Source organism: Abrus precatorius, unplaced genomic scaffold (assembly GCF_003935025.1).
Source record: "Abrus precatorius isolate BTA unplaced genomic scaffold, Abrus_2018 Scaffold2, whole genome shotgun sequence".
Classification (NCBI taxonomy): Eukaryota; Viridiplantae; Streptophyta; class Magnoliopsida; order Fabales; family Fabaceae; genus Abrus; species Abrus precatorius.
This window is the reverse complement of record NW_020874362.1, coordinates 33,055,749-33,079,188: the sequence shown is the minus strand read 5'-3', so window position 1 is coordinate 33,079,188 and position 23,440 is coordinate 33,055,749. Positions and strand designations below refer to the sequence as shown.

The following is a 23,440-nucleotide window of genomic DNA, read 5'->3' as shown; positions in this document are numbered from 1 at the left end:
ATACCTGTCATATCTTATTTTTTAATTTGTGTTTTTCTATTTTGGATTATTTTAATATTTTTCTTAGAGATGTATTTTTTAAAATTACTTATTTTAAAGAATTTATTTATTTTTAAAATTTTATTAAAGAAACCAAAATTTTACATTAATTATAATATAAAACCGACAAGAGCAATTGAAAAAAAAAAAAGGTTCCATCTCCGACTTGTTTTGGCATTTGACGTTTATAAGGCGCAGTTAGGAGAAACGACGTGTCGTCCACTTGCTGGAGGAGAGTTTCGTTGGCGGAGAGATAAGAGGAGAGGCGATACAGTGTTTGTGCTAGTGTGTTGTGGTGGTGCAGTGTGTAGTGTGAGGAAAGTGAAACTCGTCCCCATCGGAGAGCAACTTGACCTTAGATCACTGAATCCTTCCCCTTTCATTCAACTCAAAACTATCTTAACCCTCTTCAGGTCAGTTACTCTCTCTTATCTTTGAAACACTCTGCAAAACCCTCTTTCTCCCTTTTCGTATGCTATAGCTACTTTCGTTCTTCAATTTCAATCGCTATCGCAATTGCAGAACCTTCCAATGACTGATCCTTCCGAAGAGGCTGCTTACATCGAGAAGCTCTACGAATACGGCGAGCAACTCAACAATGCCAAGGACAAGTCTCAGGTCCCAAATTCGTGCTTCCGTTCTTGCTTTTCTCTTTTTAGGGTTTTGAATTGTAACGTTCGGGTTTTCAATTAGGGTTTTGAATTTTGGTGTTGGCAGAATGTGAAGGATTACCAGGGAATCATAGATGCAGCCAAGACGAGTGTTAAGGCGAAGCAGCTTGCTGCGCAGCTCATTCCCAAGTTCTACAAGTTCTTCCCTGAACTCTCTGGCCCTGCACTCGACGCTCATCTTGATTTGGTTGAGGCTGAAGAACTTGGGGTATGTATTTTGCTCCCCAAATTATGGAAAAAAAAGAATGTTTTGTGTCTTTTTTCTCCAAAAAAGTTCCGGAATGGTGTCCTTCTGTGTGTATCTTTTCTCTCCAATATTTTAGCAATGGTTTAGAAACCAAATCAAATATCAAACTAAATTAATAAGGAGTAGTTTTGACCGAAGATACTTAATGAATGATACATTTGAAGGTCAATAATGCCATTTATAAGTAAACAGAACATTGTGAAGTGGAGAAAGAAAAGTCAAGCATTGCTGGGAATTATTGGTCAATTCCGTATGCTGAGGTTTGTGTCCACTGTTTGGTGTTTTTCTGTTTCTGTTCAGGTACGGGTGCAAGCAATTAGAGGACTGCCTCTTTTCTGCAAGGATACACCTGAAAATATTGGGAAGATGGTTGATATTCTTGTGCAAATTCTTGGGTCTGGTAAGTTGTGGTCTTTGATGTTTTTGTACAGTTGAGAGCTTACCCATGATTATGATTCTGATATTTTCTTTTCCCCAAATTTCTTGTAGAGGAGTTTGTGGAGCGTGATGCTGTGCATAAAGCTCTTATGTCTCTGTTGAGGCAGGATGTGAAAGGTACTTTCATATAACTTTACACTGCTGAAGATGTCTTTGCAAGAATATTGTGGGGTTTAAATAGTTTAAATTTGGATATGGAACTTCAATCCTTTCACGGTCAAGCTATAAACAACTTCTAATTTTGGGTATTGTGCTGGAATTATGATGATTGATGAAGGCTGAATTGCATCTTGTATGTAATCGGGAAACAGAAAATGCCTCAATCTCCATATTTATTAGCTGATAGTAAACTGAATGATCTTAAACTGGAGAACCTTTATAGGTATCTCAATCTTCTTGATCTTTTAACCTTTTTACTGAGATGATGGTGCATACGACTTAGTCCTTCTGCTACACTTTTCCTTTCCCTTGCAGTGACAATAATACTTGCCAATCTGTACCAGAAAAAGAAAGAACCATTCTAAAACTAGTCTCATCTAGCACCTATTTAGTAGGCATAAGATGTACATTGAGAAATACTTCTTTGAAACATTGGCTTCACAATGGTTGAGATCATGGTAGTCAAAATTGCAAGTTAACACGTAAAATCATACGATTTTACGATCTGCCGCAGGTCCAACGATCCCGATCCTGAGCTGGAACTCGTTTTGGTGGGATTGATGGGATCGCACGATCTATCGTGGAATCTGCGATCCTGGGCGAGTTGCTTCTGCCCCATTTTTAGGTTTTTTTTTTTTTTCCACTCTTCTCTCCGATCTCTTGCCTCTTTGCAACCTGCCAGACGCACTTCTCATCTTCCTCAGCACAGCGAATCTGTTTATTCCATTCTTTACCCATTCTCCTTCAAATCGCCTCTTTCTCCACCATTTTTGGATGCGGCGACTTCATTCCTCTGTTCTGCGATCCCTATATTCGTTCTGATGACTATGTCTACTCCGACGACCTTGTCTGTGCCAGCGACTCTGCTTTGCGCCGGTGATCATGTCATAGTGGAGCGTTTTGCTGTGGTGGCCATCGCAGCTGTATTTGCAGCCAACATAGCCTAATTTACAGTGCAGCTGGAGTAAAAGTTATCAAGCTCCCTTTCTATCCCTAGAATGAAGCAGATTTTAGGGTTTTTTAAGGGTAAAAAAAAGACTTCTCATCATTTAAAAATAATCTGACTTCCCCCTTTTACCCTTAAAGTGGCTCTGTTTTAAGTTTCTTTAAAGATGAAATAGTCTTTTACCAGAATACAATACTTAATCTATCTTTTCCCTCTCTGTTTCTGTCCTTAGTATCTCTGTTTTGAGATGGGTGGCTCACTTCTCTCATTTATCCTCTGGTCTTTAGATTTATATTATTTTACATGTATTTATAGAATTTTGTAGGATCTTACGATTCGTGTTACGATCCTACGAGTTGCGATTTTTCATTTTCTCTCCGATCCTACTTAGAATCTCGATTTTGACTACCTTGGCTGAGATCCTCTTGATGTAATTGTAACCTGAAGAAATTGCCATATTTAAAAGTATGCATAGTGATTTTTTTAATACTTCCAGCAAGATGATCGCCTGCAGCTTGTTGATATGGTGATTGTTTAGGAGCCTTTAGGTCAAAATAAAACTTAAAACATTTGTACTTGGATAGCAACGGGGAGAATTATTATAAAAGTCCAATAATTTTGTAAAACTGTTGCATGCCTAACTGATGGTCCAGAGTTAAGTTTATTGCTTTGAATGTTATAATTACACAAAATCCTTGTTGGTGAATGCTTAATTTTTTGGCAATTATCACACGGTATGCTTTCCAGATTCTGAATGTTTAAAATCAGTGCTGCATTTTGGTTGTCTCTTATAGTATAGTTGTCAATGCAGCTTCTTTGACGGCTTTGTTTAAGCACATTGGCAGTGTTGAAGAGCCAAGCACAGATGATGCTATTCGTGAGAAAGTTATAAACTTTGTTAGAGATAAGGTGAACAGACCAAAGCTTTATTAATGGTCCCTTTATTTGGTTGCACCATTAAAGTGAAAGCTAATACTGAATACTTAATATCTTAAATTCTTAATTATAGGTTTTTCCTATTAAAGCTGAACTGTTAAAGCCCCAGGAGGAAATGGAAAGACATATAACTGATCTCATAAAAAAGGTATTCATAGATTCATAATTGCTTTGACTCATTATTTTTATAAGTTCAGTTGTCAATCCATTAGTGATTTTTGTAATATGAGCAGGAGTTGATATATGTTGTGGTAATTTAATTGCAGAGTTTAGAAGATGTCACTGGTATAGAATTTCGAATGTTTATGGATTTCTTGAAGAGTTTAAGCCTATTCGGAGAAAAGGCTCCACCTGAGCGGATGAAAGAGCTTATTGGAATCATTGAAGGGCAAGCTGATTTAGATGCACAGTTCAATGTGATTACTTTTTTTTTTATCCAATTAAACACACACATTCATTTTATATATGAAAATAATCTGTTTTAAATTAGTAAAATAGTCTCTTGATTTTATATGTCTGGCTGGCAGAAGTTAAAGCTACATAAGTAATATATATTTCTGTTTTTGGTTTTTCAAATGGTAATTTGCAGGTTTCAGATGCAGATCACATTGACAGGTTGATATCATGCCTTCACATGGCACTTCCATTTGTTGTGGTAATGGCTCTTATCTTTTCTCTTTGTTTTCTTTTTAGTTTTTTCTTCAACAAACTCATGTTTTCCCTTGCAGAGGGGTGCATCTAGCAGCAAATTTCTCAACTATATAAACAAGTATATAATACCCGTCTTTGACCAGGTATTAACTTCAGACCATTTGAATAATAAGCTTGTATTTTTATTATTTGTTCAACCCATTCAATATTCTTCCTCTTTTAACCTGGCATGTGCGTCTTGCTTTTATGCATTATGCAATTAGTCATATCATAGCCATAATTGGATACGTATTTTATGATTAATCTCAATTGTGTTAAGTATCTCATTGACTCCTTGTATAATTGGATATTTGGATTCTGGAAACTCTACATTTAAAGAAATGTATCATCTGATACAAATTATAGCCTTCTAAGGGGGTAAGGGTTCTTTCTTTTTTTTTTCTTTTCCTGGGGGGGGGGGGGTGGAGGGGAGAGTTTACATTGTATTATATTTGACAGCTATTATCTTAGTCTTATATAGTCTTTTTAAAATAATATTGAAGTCATCCGACAGTCTACTGGTTTAAAATACCGTGAAGATATGTTTACCTATCACTTTTTAGTGTGAAATAAATCACTTCTACAATGCACAGGTTATTTTTCTCCATTTAGATTGGCAATTCTTTTAATCTAATTCTCCATGTATTAACATTTTATTTGCAATTTATGGTGTCGAATTGCCATATATTAATTTATACAACTCTTTTACTCCTTTGATTTAACTGGCACCAATCAAGAAATATATTTCCATCTGAACTTGCACATTATCTTGTTCTAACTTCTGTATAACTTTTTGTCTGATTTATTCAGATAAAATACAAATAAGGAATCTTACCTATGGTAATTTTACTGATTAGCTTTCTAGATCTTTGATTGGCTGGTTAATTTTTTATTTAATGGAATCTTGGTGCAAATTGCAATTATGTTAATTTTCTGAGTGTTTTTTTTCGGCTGAGGAACTTATTTATATTAATTATTTTAGGAAAATATTAACCTTACTTTTTTGAGCTGATGATAAGTAACTAAAGGTACTAAGTTTTTTTTGGAAAAAAGAGTAATTATTACCTTGAGAATATAAAAGTGTAATAAATTTTATATATATATATATATATATATTAAATTACTATTTTTAGATGCTATGATCAGACCTAATGGTTGAGGTTAACAAAACTAAATATTATTATTCCTTGTCAGCTTCCTGGAGAACGGAAAGTAGATTTACTCAGAAGCCTTGCAGAATTTTCACCTTATACAACACCGCAAGATTCACGCCAAATGCTTCCTTCTATTGTTCAGTTGCTGAAGGTAAACCTTCCCTTGAAAATTGGGGTAATTGGCATGAGTAAATATGGAATTTCATTCTTGAAAGTGGCAACTTGCATTGGTTTGGTCTTTAAAAGTCTATGTATATTCAAATTTAGTCCCCAAGTCTATGTTGAAAATTGGGAAGATTGGCATACAATTTCATCCTTGAAAGTGGCAACCTGCTTGATTTGGTGTCTGGAAGTCTATGCATAAATGATTTAGTCTCTAAATCTATCAATTTTACCAATGTTGTCAAACTCATGTCCCGACTTGTTGGATCATGGATCATGAGTCCGAGATGTTTTTTTCTCTCCTGCAAGTTGTGTCCAGCTGGATCGCAGGCTTAGGTGGAGCGTTCTGGATGATCATTCCAAGGTGCTGGATTGTTGAAGTGGGGGCACAGAAAATGCGCCACAGGTGCAAATTGGGCAGATCAGGTTGCACCACCCAGTTTACATAAAAAACCAATTTCTGCTTATGTCCTAAATGCTGTCTGCCTCTGGGATTCCCCCCCCCAGTCTTCTCTTATGCCCAATCCTTTCCCAACTTTTGCTTCATCTCTCTTCCCTAATTGACAGCATGCTTTTCCCTCTCTGTTCGCTGATGCTGCTTCACCCTCTTCCCTTGTGCTGGTCTTTTGCTGTGTGTCCATGTCTCTTTTTTCTTCTTTTGTTTTGTTGTCGCTGCGTGCTGTTCTATAAGGATGCTACTATGTGCTGTGTTGTTAGGTTACTGCTATGGGCTGTTGTTAAAGAAAATTGCTAGTGGAGGTGCTGGTGGGGCTATTTAATGTTGGTCTTTCTTTTATGTTTTAGTTAAACTTAATGTGACTATTGAGTTGTGTAGTACATTACAACCCTTCAATTTTATTTAATTAAATGTTGTGATTTAGGAGTTATCTTTGTTATTTTTTATGTGTATAATTTTGCATTTTAGTTAAAACTTACAATTTTTGTTAAGATCCAAAGATCCTATTCCTCCATTCCAATGTAGGAACTTGGAACTCTATTTTGACAACCCTGAATTTCATGACAAATTAATCCTTCCAACATGAAGTTGATTGACAACAATAACAACTAAGCCTTATTTTATTAGGTGAGATCGATTACATGGATCATACAATGCTATTAAGTTTGGTCAAATCTTAAATTCTTATTGCTAGATCCTTTCTAACAAATTTTTTTAAGTTCTTTTAGGTCTCCCTTTATTCTTTTTCACTGGACTAAAAGTCATGCAATCTATTATTCTTATTGGTGTCTTCGGTAATCTTATTTGTGTGACCAAATCACTGTAATCTCTTTTTTGCACTATTGGTTGGTGCTAACCCATGATTTTGTTGTATATAATAATTTCTGATTTTGTTCTTTTTCCTGTGATCATTTATCCATTTTCACAACTCTCACTTTTTTCACATATTGTTCTTTTAAAGTCCAACATTTACTAGCATATAGGGACTAAATTGGTCATGAAGTTGGCAGATTTAAGGAGTTAATTGTCATGAAGTTGAAAGATTCAAGGACTAGGTTGACAAAAAAGGACTAATTTGTTGTGAAGTTCATTGATTTTTGACTGACCTCAATGATTGTTGTTGTTATACATTATTTTAGTTAATGCTGTTGGATATAGTGTATGTTAAGTGCATTGTTGACTAACAAAAGTGGGATGTTGATTTGTCTAGCTTGGATTATTCTTACTGTCATTTTGTTTCATGAATTGACCATTAGTAAGACCTATGGGTCATCTTTCTATCATAATTGATGTTATAAATTCATTACGTTATCCATATATTTTCAGCTCCGTCCATGCTCATTATTGTCTGAAGCATTTTATTTTGAGAAAATTAATGTTTGATCACCAAAAGATTGGATTTACATTACCTTAATCTTCCAATATTTATTTGCTGGATCACATTAATTTCCATGGTTGATTCAATCAGTTCCTTCAACAGATTAAATTGATTTAAACCCAAATTTTATGCAGCTATATTTCCTTGTTTGAGTCATTCAAATAGTGATGTAGTTAACTGTTGTAAATGATCTTTGGAGAATCAAATCAATTTAAACACCATCTGTTAAGGATTGATATATTGATTTATTTTATATTTCATTTAAATTAAAATGATTCATTAAGCTGTTTTCTTTTTTCAGAAATACATGACTTGGAAGAAGACTGGAGAAGAGATGAATTTTACGTATGTTGAGTGCTTGTTGTACACATTTCATCACCTAGCCCATAAGGTGGGTTACCTTACGTTTATCTGAGCATTCAGATAATGTTGTACTGATGTGTGAGTCACTTATATTTGGTGTGCAATTGAACTTGGTGATGATGTAGGTTCCAAATGCAACAAATAGTTTATGTGGATACAAAGTTGTTACTGGCCAGCCATCTGATAGGCTTGGAGAGGACTTTTCAGAGCATTATAATGATTTTACTGAGAGGTATCATCACTCTTTCATAAATTGCAGTGTAAATTATTCAACTATTCAGTGAATAATAGTTTTGCCTTGGTTATCAAGTTTTGGGTTAATTAGACTGCATATGGTTTAAATTTGAGGTGTTATTGTAGTTTTTCATAACATTTATGCTTGTGATTATTCTAAGTTTTATAGTGTGACATGGGTTACAAAGAATGCCAGTATGCAATTTCTAGTACTGAATATTCTTGAAGATGTAGTTAATCCAATGAGTTCCATTGAGGTGGACAACTTGAAACAATATGGTTGAACAAATATTAAGATATTATGAGTTTGTTTGCTAAACAAGATAGGATAAGAAATAATAAGATATGAGTTTGATATGGATAAGATGAGCTAATAGTAGGATCAGCTCTTATTTTATTATATATTTGATGCAAATTAAAATAATAAATCAGCTTTCCTTGACATTCCTTTTTTTTTTTTTTCTCTCAAACCGTTTTTCCCTTCTTGTCTCTGTGTGTGTTATTTTAATCACAGCCATGCTTCTGCCATGACCCACCATCCGCCCTTCATAACATTGATTATAAGATAACTTAATAGAATAAATTATCTTATTTTGAATTGATGCCTTTTAAGTTTCTTTGTCCTTTTCTTTTTTCTTTCCATTTGTTAGTTGGAAACTAAGCAGATTAGCTTGCCTCCATCATTTATGGAAACTCATGCTACTACCCTTTAATTTGTCAACACAATTGCTGCTTTCTTCCTTGATAATTCCACCATTCTTCAGATATGGGTGCATCAATTGCTCTCTCTTCCCCTTCTGATTTCTTGAGTTCATTATTAGTGAGTGTCAACTGGGTCCAATGTTTAAGCAATGTCTGGTAGGTTTTGAAGACATTTGAATTGTATGAAGCATGCAAAAGTGGCAGGGTCCGATTAAGGTTTTATGTTAAGAAACTATTTGCAGAGTATCAGTCTAAAGTCTAATAAACAAACTTCAGATGTCATTGTCTAGTAAACTTTTCCATGTTTTACCATTCCACCCCCTTGTATATTTATCTCTCTTCAGGTTTTTTTTCCTTGTATTTTCTTTGCTTTTCTTGTCACGTTTTTGGTTTATTTTCATTTTTTAGATTGAATAATGTTGAGGAGTTCACCCGGGCTACAATCAAGAAATTAACTCAAGGAATGGCTGAAAACAACAAATCTATGGCAGATGCTAAAACTGATGAAGAGAAGGAAAAAATTGTGAGTCTTACATGTTTTTTTACGGCTCTCTGTCATGCCTTTCACTGATTATATCATGCTTACATTTTTACATCATTTTGCAGAAAACTAAAAAGCAGAATGCTACAACTGGGTTGCGGACCTGCAATAACATTTTGACAATGACAAAGGTAAGAGGGTTGCAACCATTTTAACCTTTGCAGATGAGTTATTGACTTGCTGCTAGCAGGATTTTAAATTGATACCCCCTTCCACCAATTTTTCTCATTATTATTATATTGTTTGATTTGTTTGGTCAGCCATTGCACGCTAAAGTGCCTTCTTTTATTGGAGATAAGAGAATCAACCTTTCTTGGAAAGAAGCAACAAAAACTGCATCTTCTAACACTCCACCTGCTGGGTATATTATCTTTTCCTTTGCTCTAAATGATTGTTTTATAGCTTTTTTTCTTTCTTTTAAGAAATGGAAGTACTTTTTGACAAGTTTAAATTTTTTTGGAATAATTAGATGACTTTTTCAAGGAAAAAAAAACCTGTTTAGCGCATCTTCCAGATACTTTAAAAAGTAGCTTCTGGAAAAATGTTCCAAGAGAATGTTATCACACAAGTACTTTTTTACAATGCTTATCCAATCCAAATACTTTTTTTAATCTTTTGAGAGTAACTTGTTTCATTGTCTCTTTGAGTGATACCTAGCTGTTACTGACAATATAGATAGAAATTTTTTTTTTCTTAAAGATCTCATTTGGATAGGGAGTTAGTACAACAGAATTATAAATGAAATTGATCAACTAATCTATTTAGTTTATACTTCTGCAGAGCAAAACGCCCAGCTAATTCCGCCAATGGATCCAACAATATTGCATCAAAGAAGGGTCGAGGTGCTGGTGGTTTGCAAAATCAGCTTGTCAATAGAGCGCTGGAAGGATTATCTGGTGGCGGGAGAGGGGGTATGAGGGGCAGAGGCCGGGGCTGGGGTGGTCGTGGAAGAGGAAGAGGGTATCGGTAACTTTGTTGCAGATGTTGTGTGGAACATCAGATTTCACCAGACTGTACCAGAATACGAAATAGGACCCGTTAATGTACTAAAATTCTTTGTCAGAGGAAGTTTTGATTATAGGGGACGATGAGATTTTAATTTAGCTGCACTTTCTACAAAGCTTGTTTATGTAGAATGATGAGTTATTGATAATTTTCTAATCCATTTGTTATTGCAAGCAGCAGATGAGGACCGGCTAACCAGAAAGTATGCTCGTTATGTATGCATGTAATTTAATGATGAGTGCACTTATACGAAGACCATATCTCACTAGTGGAAATGTTACCCGTATCAAAAATATGAAGTTAAAATGGTTAGGTTCTAATTTCAATTGTCCCCGAACGTTGTCAATCTTAATGCATTCAGTGAGGGTATGTCGGCAGGGAGGGTTTTGAAAAGGAACAAAGATAGGAGGAAATTTGTTAATTTTAGATTAATTTTTTTAAAATTTATTTATGATAATAAATTTATATTATATTAATTTTATGTTAATATATTAATTTATATATTTTATTTTTATTTTCTTTAAAATATATTTATTTAAAATATAAATTTGTCTTTTCTTCCTTTTCTTCTCCAAAATCTTTTCTTGAACAAACATGGAAAAGTTTTGTTGAATAGAAACCTTAAAAAAAAAGCTAATGATTAAGGTACAGGGTTAGTTATATTTGCTAGTTGATCAAACGTTGTCATTTGTAACCGTTGGTGCGGAAGACACCGTTATGATTTGTGGTGATTGAGGAGCCATTCCCTGCTGATGCTTAACGGTGTCAATGGTGTTGATGAAGTCCCCTCTGGGAGAACAATAAGTGACATCTTGCTGTTCCTTACTAGTGTTATTATACTTCCTTCCAAAAGTCTGCTTAGCTATTATAATCACCCTTTTCCAGGGCCTCTCATCTCTTGGATTGCCATTACGTTCTTGTTCCTCATCTTGGCGTGTTTGACTAGATTTTATCGACTGAATGGTAGAAATTAGAAAACAAACGGTTGAAGTGGCACCAGAAATCACGTAGAGAACCCAGAAACTTCCAAGCTTCAACCTTTCTGTATTCTCAGAAGTCGAATTGTAGCATGCGCCTGCGGGGTTCAACCATTTCTCTTCTAACCTCTTCAATTCTCCCTGTTCTAAGAGCTGCAATATAGCTTTAGAAACATCTCTGGTCAAAGGAGAGCCTTTCTGGAACATCTGCATCATGGGATTGATGGGTAATTACCATAAACAAATTGACTAATTTTGCAAAGATACAAGGCATATTGTAACACAAAGCTTGAGTGCTTTTGAGCTTTTCTTTGAAGCCAGAGCTTCAGAATATTTATAAGAATGGGGTTTAGTTTTGTTGAATTATATATAGAAAACAGTTAGTTCATATAATGGTAGTTTTGAGAAGAATTGTACTGTTACATACAAATCCCAGTCCTCCAAATGTGATGGTAGGTGTAGAGGCAGAGTACCCCTTGCAGTATTGACTGATGTATACTTTTTCATAAGGGAGTTCGAGAATAGCAGCTGCTATTGAGTTGTTTCTGAATGCATCGTCATAACTGTATTCACTCTTAATGTTTACGATGTTCTCTGGCTTGAATTTTTCAACTTGCTCTAGGTATGTCCAAACAAATGAGTCTCCATCACAACCAATTTTCATGTTATTCTTCTTCAGGCACTCAATATCCGTTGTATTTGGTTGCAGCCGTTGAACTGTGAGCATTGAAGAAAGACTAGCGGTGTAACTTGAGTTAAGAATCAAAACTAGAAACAGCCACGATATCATCACCACACGAGTCAAGTTGCTATACATTTTCTCCCCTGCAACATGAAACCATAGGCATCAATTTAGTTAAATGCAAATCGGGATTTTTTTAATTGTATTTTAACATGTGCAGTAAGAGTTTATATATAATATTTTTTTTATTCTAAATCACATACTAATATTTTTTTACTACAATACCTCTGTTGAAGTTATTGCAATAATTAGGTGGTGACTACAAAGTTATTTGGCAAAAGTTATCTTTAATAAATAAGAGTGTTATTGGAAAAAAAAGTGATAAATACTATTTTGATATTATAAAGTGACAAGTAATTTAAGACAAATAAAAAATTTCAAATAATATTCAACCAAAAACTTACTATTTGTTAATCTCTAGTTGTGTACTCGGACACAAATTTCAAAAAAACGTTTATTTATACTGTTTTCCAAAACTAAAGTTGATCAATGTTGTTAATTGAATTAGAAGCTTGATACTCACTATGAGCAAAGAATAGAGAGGAGAAGGTAAACGTAAGAGCAATGCTGATCTGGCTTTTCCAATTGCCATGAAACTCTGGATTGGGTTCCCGCTCCAAGTACCACACTATTAACATGGTGTAAAACAAGATGGCACCAGTTGCCCCCCACATTTGCCAGGTGAAGGGCATCATAAACATCCATGCCGATTCTTTGGACTTTTCCTTAACTATCATTGACAATCCTGATTCTGCGTATGGCACAGTAAAATCTACATATTGCAATCTTTCTGCTAGTATGGTTATGTCGCCAACCACAGCCTCATAAGTCTTCAATCATTATTAAACCACATGCCAACCATAAAAGTATTAGATTAGTAAAACAAGAAAAGAGCATAAAAATAATAGAATTGTACGGAAAGTTCAAAAGTAATCAGAGTCAACGTTGCACTTTAGGACAAGTGAATATTTTATTTATTTATTTGTTTTGTCGATTAGAAAGGAACTTGGTCATATAGGTTTGCCTTCCTAGCAATAGCTAGAAAGATTCGCACAAAGAGGGCGTTAGTTCCCACAAGGAAAACACAGAAGGTTGCACAAGCAAATAGGAACATCTTGAATAAGCATAAGAAAGAACTCTGAATATACTATTGACCATTTTGTGGCATGTGTGTGAGCAAAATAGAAGATATTTAACAATATACACAAGAAATAAAGGGCTTTTCCGTAGAATGAGTAAGGTTTTACCTTGTTATAGACAAGTTGAACCAGATCGGGGTAGGTTCCATTGATAGGATGATACTCATATGGCAGATCATACTCCAAAAGGCCTAAAACCTTCTCAAAAATTTCAATGCAGAATCCACTATATTTGTATTGATTTACATGCTCGTCATAATCAATCTTCACAAACTTGGAAAATGAGGTTCTTCCAGGGACACCAATTTTCATTGGATTTTGTTTAGTAGGCAGATTCCAGCCCTTTGGAACTTTCAGTGATTTCCCGGGCCAAATTACAACCCCACTTAAAATTCCTGTGTTCCTAGAAGCACTATTTGAAGCTTGTAATGTAGGGAGGCTAGCGATGAACCCACGTTCTAGAGTCCAAAAGTCTAATTCTCTGTAACTCTTCTTATCTACATTTACAATCCTTAAGGTAGGATTCTGCAAGAGCTGCCCTGCTTCAAAAAGAATTTGTCCACTTAATCCATGGAAATTGCTGGACAATATTTCTTTTAGTAGTGTCTTTCTGCCACTACCATTGCCACTGGCCATTCTATCTATTGCTCGTGCAACAATCTTAATGCTATCATACGCTTGCAGAGCATAAAATCCTGGGTTGCGGTTATCTTCCTTCGGATACTTGGCCTGAAAAGATTGCCGGAACTGAGCCTCAAAATTTTGATACTCTCTGCTATTTTCAGAATAGTAGGTCTTGATTCCTAAAGCTCCTTCCATATAGGAAATGGAAGACTTATTGATAGAGTCCATCAAGTTAGCTATGCTCTCTGGGAATATCCAAGCTGATTCTCTATCCACAAGGCCTATCTGTGAAGCTTCTCTGAACAAATGAATAATCATTTCTAATGATGATTGAAGAACAATGAATACCCGAGATTGTGTATTTTTAATCAACTTAAACAGCTCTTCGCGAATGAACTCTGTGGGATTAGGCAGATAAGAAGGTGATGGAAGAGTTAAACGGTATTCAATCATTGAACCAACATCTTGGAGGGCCTCAGATAGCAGTGCTAGCATTCCATAGTCTCCACCATTTGCATCATCTTCATAAATCACTACTACTCTCTGCCAACTATAAGCATGCACCAAATCTGCAACACATTTTACATATGCATTACTATTGTTAACCATGCTTACCAAAAAAGGCCAGCGAATTGGCATCAATGGCGGGGTAATGGTTGGAGCTGCGAAGGATATAACAGGAACTTGAGTTTGACGTCCTAATTCAGCTACTGAAGCTGCTTCTATCCATGTGTGCATCCCTATAATCACTTGCACCTTCCTTGTTTTAATCATCTCTTCAGCTGCAAGAAAGAGGTTCATGTCAATATTTCACATATTTAACCAAGTTAAACCAAAAAGGCATAAAAAAAAAAATAGTCCTTTTGTTAGCAAATGATTGATATTACTAACCAAGGGAAGTGGGTCTGACGGGTTCTTTGTTGGGTTCCTGAAAATAAAGAGCCAGCTTGTAGCTCTTAAAAGTATTATTGTAATTTTGAGCTGCAATGTTCATGGCTACTCGCTGTTCTTTCCCAATGCGTGAGTTAACATCAATGATTGCACCTATAGATACAACTTCGCTGTCTCCATTTGTAACCTCAGCTTGGTGGCCATCAATGAAAAGAAAGTAAATGAATAAATAGGAGAGGCAGATTCTTGCAAGTGCTTGAGATGGGAAATTCATTTTGTTTCAATTTCTTTTGCTCATGAACTATATGCATTTGTTAGAAAATTTGTGCATGGACAGGTTTCTATGGAATAATTTCATGCAATGCAATATATGAGTAAAGTTTTGAGGAGAGAAGCCATGAAAAATGGATATAAATAGTACTACTAGACACCAGTGATTTTGTGGGGACTGGAACTTTCCTTTTTGATCTGGTCAATTATGCAAGGCTTGTGACTACAAGTTAGCTACAAAACAAGGTCGATCTTGGAAGAAGATCTAAGTTCAATTTAAATGGTGTAGAAAATTGAACACACAAATTGCTCTGAACCTTCAGAGATTGGAGACTTTGAATGGTATGTTGAAATGGGGTAATGGAATCTGGAGACAATTCTATTGTCTGAGATATTATTGATCCCTTCAAATTGAAACGTCGACCCGTTCAAAATCACGTTAATGAATGTTTAAAAAAAGAGAAATATTAATTTTATGGACTCATGAGGAAATCATCATGTGAGCAAACGTACTGTGTACTTTGAAAAAATGTTTTGGTTTATATTTTTAAGGAAAGTGTTAAGACATAAAAAATAAAAATAATTTGTTGAAGAGAAAGGTTAGTAACATATTCTTTAACACATTCTTTTTTTTAAATATTTTTAATTATTGACTAAAATTTATTAAAAATTATAAAAATTTTGTTGGTCTTACTTTTAATTTAATAATTTTTTCTTGTATTTTTATAGTTTTTAATAAATTTTAATTTCATAAATATATTAAAAAAAGTATTAAAAATGTACTTTTAACATTTTTTATATAAAAATGTAAAGATATATTTATTTTTGTATTTTTATCTGTATTTTAATATAATTTTTAATGAAAAATTATGATTCCTTAAAATCTTAACTAGTGTCTTAAGAATATTGATCAACAAAATTTTATTTTAATTACAAAATTGATCATCGTAATTTTATTTCATGTTTTTTTTTTTTCAAAAACTTGTATGATAAGTAATGAAAATAATTTTTTTAAATATTTTTAGTTTTTCATGTATAAATATTTAAAAGTATAATTATTTTCTAAATGTATAATTATGTATTTTTTTTTACTCTAATTTACTCTCTTTTCAATCCTTAAATTTTAAATGCACAATTATGCATTCTTTAAATCTTTTAAAATATATTAGTTACAAATTTTTTTTATCAAATATCGAGAGAAATAGTCACACTTAAATAATTTTCTAGAAATTTAAGAATTGTATTACATATTTTTAAAGTTTAAAAATTAAGACTGATTTTGACATATTATCTCACTCTAAATTAGGATAAGTATTAAAAAAATTTAAATTTTTTTTTTAAAATATCAACATTTTATTAAAGATAAAATCAGAATACAAGTACTCTAACCCATTATATCTTTAAGAAGAATTAACAATACATGTGAAGAAATCATTAATCCAATTTATATATGTCTTGTCACGAGTCACTTTCAAGAATGATACTTAATAGAATTAAACATTTTACTAACATTATTCTTCTCAAGATACTAATGTAAACCATATAATTACAACTCTTTTCCATTTCTTTTTTCCACATAGAATTCTACATATGCTCATTAATGTCTCATGCAAATTTTCAATTAAGAATATATTGATACTAGACCGTTCGAATACCAAGTGTCTCACAGAAGTATTGTAATGCAAAAAAAAATGCAGAAGCTCTTGATCTTTAGTATCACAAATACCACAAGTTTATGTGAGAATCATCAATTTGTGTTTGATTAAATTTCTTCGCATTGAAAAAATTACATTAAGCAACATATGCCTCTCGAATACCATTACTTTTCTTGGTGCACAAATCTTCCAAAATTTGCATAATACTTGCATTAGACACAACTCCAAACCGCTACTTGCAATGCAATGAACTACGGTCTTTATTATCATTTTACTTCCACATCAACGTGTCATTCACATTTTTTCTCTGCCTTTTATCTTTCATAGTCTCTCACAATTGTTGCTATAAATCCTCCTTTCATGCAAATAATTGCTTTCTCCAATAAATTTCTCATACTTATTATCTCATCTCAAATCATCTATTATCCATTATCCACATCATTTTATTAGTTACTATAAAAAATAACCTTAGCAATTTATTCCTCTAAAAACTAAAGAACATCGTCACCGATTCCTAAAGTAAAGTTTAAAAATACAAATATAATTTGAATTTTGTTCCAACATATATTTTACAATTCTACAACATAAATCACTCACTTTAAAGTATAATAAATTTTATAAAATCAAGATGGCTTAAATACGGTGGTCCAAACAGTCCCTAAAACAACTATCTACGTAGACTAAATTGACAAGACGACCATGGATCCTGGTGACTGTTGTTCCGCTCCAAGAAGTTTCAACTTTCGTATCGAACGGGAAATGTGGAAGTGATTGAACTTATGGAGCAGTGCCACACAACACAAGCACTTGACTTGAGCCACTATACGAGAGCAGTTACAATTCAACCATCCATATAGCTGTGTTTTTCCAGAACCTGGTTCTCACGTTTTCGATTCATTGATGTCTTCCCCTTCCATTTTTTGGTCCAAAACTTCAAATGTTTGCCACTTCCTTCCTCCACTCATATTCTTCTTTTCCTTATTTCACGTTGGAGCTGAGGCCACCAACAATCAAAATGTCGTTGCCATAGGAGCAATCCTCAACCTTAGCTCTCGTGCTGGCAAGGAAGAGAAAGTTGCTATTGAACTTGCAGCTCGAAATTACAACGGCAGTTCAAAGTACCATAAGCTATCTCTACATTTCGACGATTCCAGAGGGATCGCCATAAGAGCATTTTCTATCGGTTAGTTTTCACTTGAAATAGTTGCTTTAAGTTTCTATGGTTTCAAAAATATGTTTTCTATTTTCAATTACCAAACTGTCTCCTTATTTTAGTTCAATTTTTAAATATTTGAATTAAAAAATAATGGAAAATAACTTTTATTTTGCTTTTTTTTTATTTTTGTATAATTTTTACAAAAAAAAATTAGACTAAAAATAGTTAAGAATTTTATAATTTAAAATAAAATAAAAAATGTTACTGAAAAAAACAACCCTGTTTCTTGGAATTTCTCTCAAAACAGTATAAAAATTATTTGTATGCAGCCGAAGAGATGATTAGAATGAAGAAAGTGCAAGTGATAATTGGCGGGCTCTCATGGCAAGAGGCAGTTTTGGTAGCTGAGGTTGGAAGTCAAGCTCAAGTTCCTGTTATTTCATTTGCTGCACCAGTCACCACCCCACTGTTGTCATCATTTCATTGGCCTTTCTTAGTATTAATGGCTAACAATTCCACTGCATTTGTAAAATGTGTTGCTGATGTAGTTCATGCCTACAATTGGCAAAGAGTTACTGTGATTTATGAAGAGGATGCATATGGTAATGCTTATGGGATGCTAGCATTTCTATCTGAGGCACTGCAAAATGTTGGTTCACAGATTGAGCTCTCTTTGGCTCTTCCTCCTTATTCTTATTCTTCTGTGGCTCATCCTGGTGGAGAAGTTCAACTAGAGCTGCTGAAGCTACTCAACACTCAATCTCGTGTCTTCATAGTTCTGCAGTCATCAATACCTATGGTAACTTGTTTGTTTGCAGAAGCTCAAAAGATGGGACTTGTGGATAGGGAAACAGCTTGGATAGTTCCAGAAAGCATTACATATATGCTAGATTCTGTTGCTGACTCTGTCATTTCTTCTATGGAAGGTGTTTTGGGAATCAAGACTTATTCCTTACAAAATAGCACTGAATATCAAAGTTTCCACGTTCAGTTCAGAAAAAGCTTTCAAAAAGAAAATCCAGAAGATGACCCTAGACCTGGATTTTATGCTCTGCAAGCATATGATAGCATTGGAGTTGTTACAAGGGCCATGGAGACATTAAGAAATGATATCAGTAGTCCTAAGATATTTCTAAAAGAAATGCTGTCTTGCAATTTCCTTGGTTTGAGTGGAAAAATAGAATTTGAACATGGGCAGGCCTTGCCCTCACCTATATTTAGGATTGTAAATGTAATTGGAAAGAGTTACAAAGAAATAGACTTTTGGACAGAAGAGTATGGATTCTCCAAAACCCTTTCCTTTGAATTAGCTGGTCAGAATGCAATAGAAGGTTTGGCTGGTCCTGTAATTTGGCCTGGGAATTTAATGAGGCCTCCAAGGGGTTGGAGTATGCCTACAAGTGCAAAACCAATGAAAATTGGTGTTCCAAGAAAGACTCCATTTGAGAAGTTTGTGAAGGTAGAGAACAATGAATACTCAAATCAGACCAAGTATAGTGGATTCTGCATTGAAATTTTTCAAAAAATTATTGATCTATTGCAGTATGATCTACCATATGAAATAGTTCCCTTTAATGGAACCTATACTGATCTGGTTTTTCTTGTCTATAACAAGGTAGGTACTTCTATTATTCCTTTGTTTCTTTCTAATGCCTTTTGTCTAATATCTGAGAGAACATTTTGGGATATTTTTGAATTTAACTTTGGAGAGAGAGAGAGAGAGGGGGGTCCTCTTTGGGTGAACTTTAAAGTCTTTATAAAAGAAAAAAATTAGTATAAATAATGAATCAAACTTACTTCTATAAATTAAAAATAACAAATTTTAGAAAAGTTAAATGAAAGAGTTTCTCAAAACTTTTCAAAAATAGAGAAGTATAAGTTGTTTTAAACTTATGGGAGAAGTTTTATTAATTTTTTATATTTATTTTTTCTTCTATAGAGACTTATGCAAAACTTTACTCAAATAGGACCTATGGCTCAGACATTTTGTTATTTGCCCTTAAGGCCTAAATTCCCTTTGTTAACTATTTGTTGAGTAAATACCTTTTTAAGTCCTTAAAATTGTAAATGTTGATTAAATTAGTCCTTAATTTTATAAAAATCTAAGTTTAGTTCTTTTTTACTTCATTTTTTATTATCTTTTTTATATAAAAAAGATTAGAATGAATATTATTTTGTAAAGTCAAGGATTAAAGTGATACTTTTGTAAAGTCAAAGACTAAAATGATATATACTTACAATTTAAGGGACTAAAATGAGTATTTACTCATTATTTGTTCATTATTTTTATTACAACCACCTTACTAACAAAAATTCTCGATACCTGCATTTTGGATGGGGAAAAAAAATGGAGACTTTTGATGCCGTTGTTGGTGACTTAACCATTGTGGCTGATAGAATGCAATACGTGGATTTTACATTGCCATATGCAGAGTCAGGATTGTCAATGATAGTTCCAGCAAAATCTGAGGATACAACTCTGATTTTTATGAAGCCCTTTACTTGGGAAATGTGGATCGTTATAGTTTCTGTCTTGATCTACACCATGTTAACAGTTTGGTACTTAGAGCGGGATTCCAATCCAGAATTTAGTGGTCCATGGAAGACTCAAATCAGCATTGCTCTATGGTTTACTGTGTTTTCTCTATTCTTTGCCCACAGTATGTATCATTGACAACATTAGAAGGCCACTTTATACTTGTGGAATACACACATAAAATTTGTAATAGAAGCATTCAATTATGAATAAAAAATTTCCAATAACCATTGTTCCTCTTGCAGGGGAGAAAATCTATAACAATTTCACTCGAATGGTGATTGTTGTGTGGCTCTTCCTTGGTTTGATTCTAACCTCAAGCTACACTGCTAATCTATCCTCAATGCTCACCGTTCAACAATTACAACCAAATGTTAAAAATATTGAGTCACTTAAGTGGAGCAACTCTAAAATTGGTTTCTCAGGTGATCCATTTGTGAGAAAATATTTGGAAAGCGTGCTTCATTTCAAATCACAGAATATTATCAAAGTTAGCAGGGAGTACAACTATACCGAAGAGTTCAAAAGCAAGCGTATAGCTGCTGCATTTATTGAAATCCCCTACGAAAAGGTATTCATGAGCAAGAATTGTAGAGGATATTCTGCCTTCACACCTACCAACAGATTTGGAGGACTAGGCTTTGTAAGTAATAACAGAAACTTATTTTGGAAATTGGAACTCTATTTACCTTCTTTTCTAAATGGAAACTGAAAATCAATCACTGATAGTTTTAGTTGAACATGATATTCATAGACTATGGTTATGGACGTTACATATGTGATACAATCACAAATATCAAAGCAGACACCTTATTTTAAGGTTTGATTTGAATTTTAAATATTAAGTTTTAGGATATTCCTGATGTAGATGAAATTGAAGTCAAAGGAAGAGAATAATGCCGATGTACTAAATCATTAACTTATTCAGCTATATTACTTTACATTCAATCTTTCTTTCAACACACTTGGAAATAAAGGTCAAATATTCCATGCTCTCTCAATATGCAGATGTTCCAGAAAGGTTCTCCAATTACCAGGGACTTTTCCAAAGGTATATTGCAGCTCTCAGAGAATGGAGACTTGAAGTCACTAGAAGATAAATGGTTGAACAACCCGGATGAGTGTTCAACCAATATAACTACCAATGCCAACGGAAGTTTGAAGCTTCAAAGCTTTTGGGTTCTTTTTGCAGTTTCTGTTTTCACTTCAACCTTTTGTGTGATAATATCCATGGTGTTGTCAATGAAAAATAATGAACAGTATCAACAAGCATTTGAAGGAGATTGTGGGTGTTCAGCTGTAGAGACTGTCTGGAAGAAGGTGCTCATTCTAGCAAACTATATATACTATACAGAAAGTAGTAAACAAAGTCAAGCCTTAAATTCAGCTCATATAGAGGGTGTAGAAGAATTCTCTTTGGAGCTCCAACAAGGCAGCACTTCTAATACATTGGATCAAAATTAAGCTTTGCCACCACCAGAAAGCTCCTTCTCAACATAAGGAACTGAAATTCTGTAGTTAGTGCCCTCCAATAGAAAACAAAATTGCTGAGGTCAAGGGTAATTTAAGTATTTTACTTCAAAATTATGTTATTTTACCTTACTTGTGTTTCAGTGTGAAAATTGTAACTCTGGTTAAACAAAACAAAGGAAAGTGCCTTTCGGATTGTCTCAAAGGCTTGTAGAGTTTTGGTTCCTTTGATACTGTGGCTTCAGCTTTCCTCTTGAATTTTATTATTATTCTACGTTGTCATAGTTGGATCCCTTAACGCTCTTCATTTGTGAAAGATAATATAACAAAAGTCAATCCCACAGTATTGATTTATATTCATTAAAATTTATCATGTTCTTGTCATTTATATCTTCTCAGCACTTATTCTAAGACCTTAACATATTTGTAGACACCCGTGTTACAATATTAACTAATCTTCCATACAATAGAAGATCACACAAATCATTTTTCTCGTTCATTTTCTAGAGTTGAGAAATACATGAATGACTTTGGTTTATAAATAGAAAACATGATAATCGTCGTTTTTCACATCCCGATTTTGAAATTTCTTTACTAGCTAGTTACCTGACTTAAAATCTTAAAATGCAGTGAAGGGTTGCTGTTGTTGGTATAGTCAACATTTGATGTACATTCCTATTTAGGCATTTACTGCCATAAACAAAAGGCACTACTAGTAATGTTTATCTATCTCTGGTGGAATTGGAGTTTCACTTTAATTCAAAATCCCAATATCGTTAAAATCCTCATTGAGTGGCAATGACTTATTTTCAAATTGAGGAAACTTTGTTTTGAGTCCTTAGTAGCTCTTGAAAGTACTAATATGTTAAGGTCTTAGAATTTATAGATAACATTTTCATTTTCATTTTCTTTTATCCATTTTCATTTTCTTTTAGATTTGGTGTATCAATTTATGGTTAATATTTTAGGTTTAGCAAGGAATTGGGTGTAAAGATAAAAAAAAAATTAAATAAATGTATTTTTTAGTTTTTGTGTCAATTAAAATATATTTTTAATATTTAAAATTCTATAATAAAAAATTATTATATTTCTTAAATTTTTAAGTTAAAAAGACATGTTAAAAATTTATTGTTAAACATATATTCAAATAGTACTTAGTTAATAATTTTTACTTAGATATAAATATATTCTTATATGTCACTATAAAATGTTTTTAATTTAATAGCAAAAAAAAATGTTTTTAATTTTAATTTTATAGTTTTCATATATAAAATGATGAATTTCATTTTTAATTTAGTTTCTTAATTTTATTTTTTCAAACATGTCTCCCAAAGTTTTATTATTATTTTTATTTTGTGTAAAAATCGTTAGGTTAATATTTTAGGTTGAGAAAGAAATTAGGTGCAAAGACAAATAAAAAATAACCTTACAATTTTAAAACAGAATAAATATTTTCTATTTATGGAGTTCCATAAAATTAAAAGTGGAGTTTTTTACTAGTGCTTGAAAAAAAATAGAGTTCAATGGTATAAGAGGTTTATTTGTGGAGAAAGATTTCATATGATGCAAATATTTTTGAAAAATAACACAATTAAAATTATCTATAGAAATCTTATAAAGAAAATTGAGTGAAATCTAAGTCATGAGTGAGTTTAGCTAGCATACCTCTGTTTCAATTTTTCAAAACTAAAAAAACAATAAGAACTCCTACTAATGAAATTAGAAATTAAATTATCAAACAAAAAAAGAAACATATTAGAACCTCAACTCTTCTTATAGTGACTAAATTTTCATATAGAATATACTAAAAATAAATTATTTTTTAATTTTTTTATTTAGTATAATTTTCATATAAATT

At 33.2% G+C, this 23,440-nt stretch overlaps 3 protein-coding genes across 4 annotated transcripts; 2 read left to right on the top strand and 1 right to left on the bottom strand.

Annotated features, from left to right (window-relative positions):
* The first annotated feature begins 253 nt into the window (after window positions 1–253).
* LOC113857595 (apoptosis inhibitor 5-like protein API5) lies at window positions 254–10,237 on the top strand. 2 transcript variants are annotated; one of them, XM_027489659.1, is made up of 17 exons: window positions 254–452; window positions 562–657; window positions 757–918; window positions 1,258–1,357; window positions 1,447–1,512; window positions 3,312–3,409; window positions 3,510–3,584; window positions 3,703–3,852; window positions 4,026–4,091; window positions 4,165–4,230; window positions 5,321–5,431; window positions 7,579–7,668; window positions 7,766–7,872; window positions 8,985–9,099; window positions 9,183–9,248; window positions 9,378–9,478; window positions 9,898–10,237. In XM_027489659.1, the coding sequence occupies exons 2-17, from the start codon at window positions 571–573 to the stop codon at window positions 10,085–10,087; spliced, it is 1,650 nt and encodes a 549-aa protein (XP_027345460.1). In that variant the 5' UTR covers window positions 254–452; window positions 562–570; the 3' UTR covers window positions 10,088–10,237. The 2 variants fall into 2 exon arrangements, with proteins under 2 accessions (XP_027345460.1, XP_027345461.1); XM_027489660.1 differs by having other exon boundaries at window positions 254–657.
* A 559-nt stretch (window positions 10,238–10,796) lies between these two features.
* Window positions 10,797–14,769, bottom strand: LOC113859865 (glutamate receptor 2.7-like). Its single transcript, XM_027492533.1, has 6 exons — window positions 14,496–14,769; window positions 13,089–14,386; window positions 12,354–12,671; window positions 12,067–12,100; window positions 11,527–11,924; window positions 10,797–11,306 (listed from the first exon to the last, which is right to left on the bottom strand). The coding sequence occupies exons 1-6, from the start codon at window positions 14,767–14,769 to the stop codon at window positions 10,797–10,799; spliced, it is 2,832 nt and encodes a 943-aa protein (XP_027348334.1).
* Window positions 14,770–17,119: 2,350 nt separating this feature from the next.
* LOC113859864 (glutamate receptor 2.9-like) lies at window positions 17,120–21,576 on the top strand. The gene is made up of 6 exons (XM_027492532.1): window positions 17,120–17,129; window positions 17,292–17,603; window positions 17,906–19,191; window positions 19,930–20,236; window positions 20,358–20,755; window positions 21,121–21,576. Exons 1-6 carry the CDS (start codon window positions 17,120–17,122, stop codon window positions 21,574–21,576), a joined length of 2,769 nt encoding a protein of 922 aa, XP_027348333.1.
* The last annotated feature ends 1,864 nt before the right edge of the window (window positions 21,577–23,440 follow it).

Coding starts and splice junctions, on each gene's coding strand:
- LOC113857595 (XM_027489659.1), top strand. CDS start 571: ATGACTGATCCTTCCGAAGAGGCTGCTTACATCGAGAAGCTCTACGAA. Junction 1,358..1,446: donor TGTGCAAATTCTTGGGTCTG/GTAAGTTGTGGT, acceptor AATTTCTTGTAG/AGGAGTTTGTGGAGCGTGAT. Junction 3,585..3,702: donor TAACTGATCTCATAAAAAAG/GTATTCATAGAT, acceptor ATTTAATTGCAG/AGTTTAGAAGATGTCACTGG.
- LOC113859865 (XM_027492533.1), bottom strand. CDS start 14,769: ATGAATTTCCCATCTCAAGCACTTGCAAGAATCTGCCTCTCCTATTTA. Junction 14,387..14,495: donor CGTCAGACCCACTTCCCTTG/GTTAGTAATATC, acceptor TCTTTCTTGCAG/CTGAAGAGATGATTAAAACA. Junction 11,925..12,066: donor TTGCAATAACTTCAACAGAG/GTATTGTAGTAA, acceptor TTCATGTTGCAG/GGGAGAAAATGTATAGCAAC.
- LOC113859864 (XM_027492532.1), top strand. Junction 20,237..20,357: donor TTCTCTATTCTTTGCCCACA/GTATGTATCATT, acceptor TTCCTCTTGCAG/GGGAGAAAATCTATAACAAT. Junction 20,756..21,120: donor GATTTGGAGGACTAGGCTTT/GTAAGTAATAAC, acceptor CTCAATATGCAG/ATGTTCCAGAAAGGTTCTCC.